At 37.2% G+C, this 7,248-nt stretch overlaps 2 protein-coding genes across 2 annotated transcripts in view; one reads left to right on the plus strand and one right to left on the minus strand.

Annotated features, from left to right (window-relative positions):
• The window catches only part of LOC106875508 (serine protease 48), a 466,125-nt gene that overhangs the window by 332,098 nt on the left and 126,779 nt on the right, over positions 1–7,248 (minus strand). The gene's annotated exons all lie outside the window — the stretch shown is intronic.
• The window catches only part of LOC106884082 (sulfotransferase 1E1), a 16,718-nt gene continuing 13,267 nt past the window's right edge, over positions 3,798–7,248 (plus strand). Inside the window, exon 1 of the mRNA XM_014935301.2 lies at positions 3,798–4,386. Within this exon, the coding sequence (XP_014790787.1) occupies positions 4,176–4,386 (211 nt within the window). The 5' untranslated portion in view covers positions 3,798–4,175. The remainder of the gene's footprint in view (positions 4,387–7,248) is intronic.

Below are 7,248 nucleotides of genomic sequence, written 5' to 3' on the forward strand. Positions count from 1 at the left end.
ACACACACACACACACACACACACACACACACACACACACACACACACATATATATATATATATATATATATTAGCTTCTCCCTGATGTGCCGCCGCAGCAAAACGTCTGTGAAAATGTAAACATGTGGACTGCAATACTTCTAGACCAAAACTGCGAAACTGCAAGTAAATTTTTAATCTCATATGCAAACCTAGCTCTAAAAATACTCTATACATATGCACATTGTTGTTTCTCAGTTATTCGCTAATACATCAATAAATGTTCTATTTATACTACCCACGGATGCGTAGAAAACAAACATCGAACGCACGTTATTTAAATGACTTTAACAAAGGTGGTGTCGAGTTTCGTTCCCCTGAAGAGTGAAAAAGAGCAATTATGATCGATGTTCGGTGAAAAAAAAACAATAAATAGAGAATAAAGAATAAAATAGAAAGAAATAGAGAATTTCGTCTTGTGAGCTCGAGCAATCGCGATACGAAAGAAGCTTCAATACACCTCCAGAGGATGTGTTCTCTGTCAAAAAGTTAGCGTTGTAAAGACGGACCCATCTCTTATTGTCCCTGCCCTAACGAATAACAAAACTAAAACGAACGATGGACAGATGAAAACGATTACAATGAAGTGATACACGCTTACTACAATGCAACACTATACAAAAAAACACAGGAATATATTCATACAGTAAATACCCAGTAAAACGAACAACTCCCTACTACATGTGCCATGAAGGGCCAATACCCAACAGAAGAACAGCGCACAATACACACACAATACAAACATTACTACAACAGAACAGTCAAATTAAACCCTGTAGCAAAATATACTCCCCAAACGACCAAAAAAAAATGCAATGTTGCACACATCTCAGCAGCACGAAAGTTTAAAATGTGGTGCAATAGAAACTTACTTGAAGCTATCAGATGTTGAATAATAATAGTGATGATGACTATGATTGTGAAGAACATTACCATTATCTTACCTCAGTTTATGAGAGACAAGATTTTGCGCAGAAACTCTGATTGAAACAGTGAAAATTTAGTTTGAACTTTTCAGGCAAGGCCTCTTGTTTAACAATGGTTCAGTACAGATGCAAAATGACTACAGCTATTACCCTAAGATAAAATCAGTAGATTAAGGAAACGGAAGTGTACTAGGGAAGAAAATAGGATAGTAATGCAGTGTTACTTAGAAAGTGTACCTAAAAGAAGGGGTTATAGAAAACGAATGTTAACATTTTGGGTAAAGAAGGGTGTTTAAAGTGACTGAGCAGAGACAAGTAGATGAAGCTAATGCCATTAGGAGAAGAAAGTGGATGACAGACATAAAAGTGGAAGAGGTCACCAGAGAACTGGCAAAGAAAGACCAAACAATTGAAAAACCAAGCAACAATATAGATGCAGTTAAAACCAAAGAAGGATCTAGAGGAAAGAATGACAACAGCACTACCAGTCAAGAAGGAACAATTGGCACTAGCGAATTAAGAAACTTAAGTGAGGAAGACCAGAAGATCAGCATTAAAAGGAGCAAACAGAAGGAAGCTGCTAGATATGATTAGGAAGGTAGATTCTGTTATCTGTAGGATAGATACTAAAAATATAGGTAACACTAACTTATTGATCTACGTAGGAGGGGTAGTTGTTTCTAGAAGATTAGGTATTCCTCAAGGAAAGATTATGAAAAAACAAATGTGGAGTGATGTCTTTAAGACAAAATCTGAAAAGAATGGAAGCTTGTTTTATAGCCGGTTTGATTACTGTTTGTGTAACACTACTTTTATATGTTTCCTATTTGGAAATAGATAATAAATATATTTTACTTTTGAAGTAGGAATATATATTGATAAACACGTCACTTATAACTTACTTATAAATGTTATCATTATACATAAATCCTGACTCCAGCTACATAAATACCATAGCGAGAAATATATACTTTAAAACGCTAACGGACATTTTATGCGTGCATGTATGTTGAAGATAAATAAATTTGTGTTCTTTTAACCGCTATAAAAACCACAGTTTCATAATTACAGAAATAAATTTCACTAACAAGTTGAAGAACATGAAGAAAGAGAAAATAATTACTACATTACGAGGGGTGTATGAAAAGTCTTGAGCCTAACCTAGAAACGGGGCTGCTAGGTAGCTGAAACAATTTTTTCTGGTTAGTACAGTCTTTTCGGGGTATTCTTGCTCATTTTCATGATTCTGATATTTTAAATTTTTTTTGCTGCAGATTTTTGAATAAACAAGTGTCGAGGTTACAATGAAAATGGAGAAAACTGAGTATCGTGCTGTCATAAAGTACCTTCATTTGAAAGGCATGACTCCATCAGAAATCCATGAAAATATGGTGAGAACCTTAACAGACAATGCTCCTTTATATGCGACAATCAAACGCTGGGTAAATGAATTCCAGCGTGGCAGGGAGAGTGTGGAAGATGATCCCAGACCAGGGAGACCTCTAACTGCAACCACCGAGGACAACATTGACCTTGCTCTTGGTATGATAATGCAAGATCGTCGAATATCATGTCGTCAGATAGCCAAGAGATTGGACATTTCAACTGAAAGAGAAGACAACATTGTGACAAAAGAACTTGGATTCTCAAAAGTTTCTGCAAGGTGGGTCCCTCGCCTTTTGACTGAACAGAAACGTACCAGGTGCACTTTGTCCACGAGCAATCTGGAACTGTTTGAAGCCGATGAAGAGAATTTTCTGGCTCGTTTCATTGCTATGGATGAAAGTTGGGTTCATCACTACCAGCCTGAAACCAAAGAACAATTAAAGCAGTGGAAGCACACATCTCCTACTCCAAAGAAGGCCAGGGTCATTCCTTCAGCTGGCAAGGTCATGGCGTCAGTTCTTTAGGGTTCTCTAAGTGTCTTGCTGATAGATTACCTTGAAAAGGGTCACGCCATGACAGGACTGTATTATTCTCAGCTACTGAAACGCCTCCAAGAAGCAATCAAAGAAAAAAGGCTGGGAATGCTCACCAGGGGAGTCCTTTTTAATCACGACAATGCTCCAGCCCACACCTCAGTGGCTGCCATGGCAACATTCGTGATTGTGGATATGAACTTGTTCCCCATCCGCCTAATTCGCCAGACTTAGCTCCTTTGAATTTCATCTATACCCAAAATTGAAAAATGCCTTGGCTGGTCGCCATTTTGCCGTCATAGACGCTGTAGAAAGTTTCTTGGAATCTCAAACAAAAGAGTTCCTCTACGCCAGGATAATGGCGCTTCAGCACTGCTGGAGAAAGTGTTCAGCTATCGAGGAGGACTATGTTGAAAAATAAATCATCAGAAGTCTTGTACCGTGTTTTGTTTTTTGAGGCTCAAGACTTTTCATACACCCCTCTTATTTTATTTATGTACATTTAGCATTTATAGTACAATTGGGAAGGAAAGTCATTTTGTCGTAGAGAATTACGACTTAAAATTTACACTAGCTAATCCTTCGTACTAACTACTAGAGTTCACAATTCAAATAAGTCTTGTTGGATTTTTATCATAGACATGGCATAAAAAATAGCCAATATCTCAATGAGTGAGTGTTGTGGAGTTTAGTAACATCCTACGATCACTGAGTAATTTCCCAAAAAACAAGGTTTTTATAACTGCTCATATCCGAATTCTAAGAACCGTATTTCGTGAAACATTTCTTTGATGAAAGTTTAGAATTCGTATATGGGCAGTAGTTTTAACCAATGGGATACCAACAATTATGCTTGTTCGGGCAAACGATCATTACGTCATATTGTCGCCTTTTGTCACTTGCTACACTTAGAAACTGAACAACTCCGTGAAAGCCATCATAACCGCCTTTCATTATATGTTCCACGTTGACTGCTGCAACTGATATTAGTGCGAATGAACTTTGAAATTTGTACTGCACGTATAGTATGTATTCGTAATCTGTAATCAGTTCAAAATCAGACATATTAAAATATTCAAATCAAGGTTTAATGATAAAAAATATCAACATACTTCAACATATTATACAAGGAGAGATAGAGTGTTATGTTTCATTTGACAGGCACATCTGATAAATGTGCATAATAAATACTTTCTGAGCTGTAAATTAGTCTCACACTAAAGGACAACAAAAGAAACTGATAGGATTTTTTTTTAATCGATTACAATAACTAGTACATCAACAACTACAATGGATAAAGAAATCAACCCTGAAGAAATAAAAAAAGAAATTGAAAGTAATTTTAAGCAATACTTCGGCAAAGATGGAGAACCTATATCTGTTTATCAATATAAAGGACACAATATTCTGCATCTCGACATGGCATCGTCAGCTTTATCGAAACTACATACGGTGAAAATTAGACTTGATGATATTTTGATGCTTTCCTTTCCTGCAGCAGGTCAGATGTTACTATCTCAATTTTGTTAGGCAAAATATTTTTCATTGTAGCCTCTGTTTAGAGGTTCACTGAGACTAGGTGTGTTTGCATGTGTGTGTGTATGCATGTGTCTATATGACGTTCGTACGTGTACTTAGGTTTGTAAAGATTTTATTTCGTCTTTGGATTTGGTTTGCAAGATTCTTTATGTGAGTTCGTGTGTTGAAGCATATTCTGTTGTCTGGGGAGAGCAATTTTCTTTTTGTGCCTTATAATTTAACACATTCACCGGTAAAATTTCCACTTTCTTATTTACAAAACTAACTGATCATGCCGCTTTCCTCCCTCCAGTTGTAGAGAGAATATTTACCTCCACCATTCACGAGTCGCCTATACAGCTAAGTGCTCTACAAGTGCGAAACTAATGTTCACTCTCTGACCATTTTAGCACACTTCTTTATGAAATACTTTATGAAAATATATGAAATACTGACATACATGTACGTGCGCGCCCGTATAAAAATATTAATATATAAAATCCGTTCTGTCTGTCTATCTATCTTTTTGTGTGCTTATAACTCGAGTATTGTTTTTCGAACACCATCCGGAGTATTCGAGTGGTCCCAAGCAGTGCTCTTTTCTGCAAGTGCTCCACCCTTATTGCAGCCCCTATTCGTTCCACGTACTTCTCGAGACTTTTGCTCACTGTTCCCAGGGCTCCGACAATCATTGGTACTACTACTACCTTTTTCATCGATCACAACTGCTTAACCTGTCATATCTCTCGACTTTTCTTTCTTCCCTGTCGCATACCTCGTTGTCAGCTGGGTTTGCTATGTCTAAGATCTAGGATCGTTTGCTTTCTTTCTCAATTAACACTACATCTTGTTTCTTATTCTCTATATCATGGTCGCACTGAATCATAAAATCCTATAGGATCTTTGCATCATCATTTTCGATAATGCCTTCGGGTTTATGTTTCGCTCTGTCAAGTCCATACTTATCGCAAGTTGTCCAGTGGACAATTCTTGCTATATTGTATGACGAATCTTATATATATATACTTTCTGGGCTAGTCGCGTATATTGACTGGTAATATGCCGTACGGTTTCACCATTTTGTCCACAAATTCTGCACTTATCACTTTCTGATGTGTTGTCTATTATGTATTTGATGTAATTGATTCTTAATGCTTGCTCTTGGGCAGCATAGATTAGAGTTTCCGTTTCCAGTCTTAAATCACTTTTAGTCATCCATAGCCATCTTTTTTCTCTGTCTGTCTTATCTTCAACATCCCTATGAAATTGTCCATGCATTCTTTTCTTTATCTACCTATTTTCAGTTTCATTCATTCTCAAGTGCTTGTACAGTGCTTTACCTTTGCAGTCTTTCATCCCACACAAGGCTGAGTTTCTTACTTCCAATAATAGCGGTCCTGTGACATTTTTTACAAACCATACTACGCTGTTTTCTTCTGTTCTAATGCTGTGCTCGCATCCAATCAGTCCTATTCCTCCTCTTTTTCTTGGTACATACAGTCTGCCTGTGGCACTTTTTGGGTGGAGTATCCCATATCAAAGTTAGCAACTTCCTTGTCTTTCTATCTAAGGTGTTTACTTCGTCTACTGTCCATGCAGTTACCTCTGCTCCATATCTAAGAAGTGAAACCGCCCAGGTGTTGATAACTTCAATCTTATTCCGTCCGTTTAATTTCGACTTAAGGACCAGTCTCAGTGTGCACAAGTACTCCACCTTAAATTTTTCTGTCATTTCTTTCTCCGTCAATTTATCCATTTCCAATAACGACAGACTGGAGTCAGACCAGTATCTCTGAGCCTGCTGGGTGCAACACTGTCACCATCAAGGGCTTTAGTTTCATTACCACCATTATTCACAATATTTTATTTTTTCATTGTCACTCATATATGAGGTAGCAATTATCAGGTTGCGCAATTACCAGTATTTTTATTGTGACACCATCACTAGATGTAGCATCGATCAGGACATAGGGAGGTTCCAACCACTTCCTTTCACTATTATTACTATCATCACTGATATTATGATTTTCATTTTTGTACTATTTGTCATTGTTAATATTTCCTCTGCTCCGACATGAGTTTTGGCTAAACTATTATTATTATTGTTGTTGTTGTTGTTGTTGTTCTGGAAGACTCTCGGATAGTTCTTAATTACCGGTTGTTCTTTACTTGAAAGCAGGCAATGACAAATCACCAAAGGCTTCAAGTAGTGCCTTCTCCTGTGACTCAAAGAGACAACACTCTCCTTAGAATGGGAGCTATACCCAACAATGTTGTCTTCTGGATCACTTCAAGCCTGAGAGCAGCGCCAATATTCTTAATATGTTTTTTAAAGCCCTTGGAAATTGCTCCTAATGTTCCAGTTACCACTGGTATCACCATTACTTTCCTCATACCCCATAACTTTACTATCTCGTCCCGCAGTGGCTGGTATTTCTCAGTTTTCTGTTTCCTTACATTTCACCCTTGAATTGCCTGGTATTGCATCATCTATCATCTTCACTTCTTTTTCATCTTTATAGATGATCACTATATCTGGCCGTCTCACCTCTATGACTTGGTCGCACTGTATGTTAAAATCCCAGAATATTTTGCAATGTTCGTTTACCGTTACTCCCTTTGGCCTGTGTTCATATTATTATTATTATTATTATTATTATTATTATTATTATTATTATTATTATTATTATTATTATTATTATTATTATTTAAATAACGTGCTTTCACTTCACTACCGAGCGCAGCTCTGTGCGCCTTGGGTATGTGCTGTGGTTTGCTGTGGTGCTCTTATGTTTACTGTATTGAAAGTGTTTTGCGTAGAATGTGTGCCGTACCCAGTAGTGCA

This window comes from Octopus bimaculoides, chromosome 3 (assembly GCF_001194135.2).
Source record: "Octopus bimaculoides isolate UCB-OBI-ISO-001 chromosome 3, ASM119413v2, whole genome shotgun sequence".
In the NCBI taxonomy this organism is placed as follows: domain Eukaryota; kingdom Metazoa; phylum Mollusca; class Cephalopoda; order Octopoda; family Octopodidae; genus Octopus; species Octopus bimaculoides.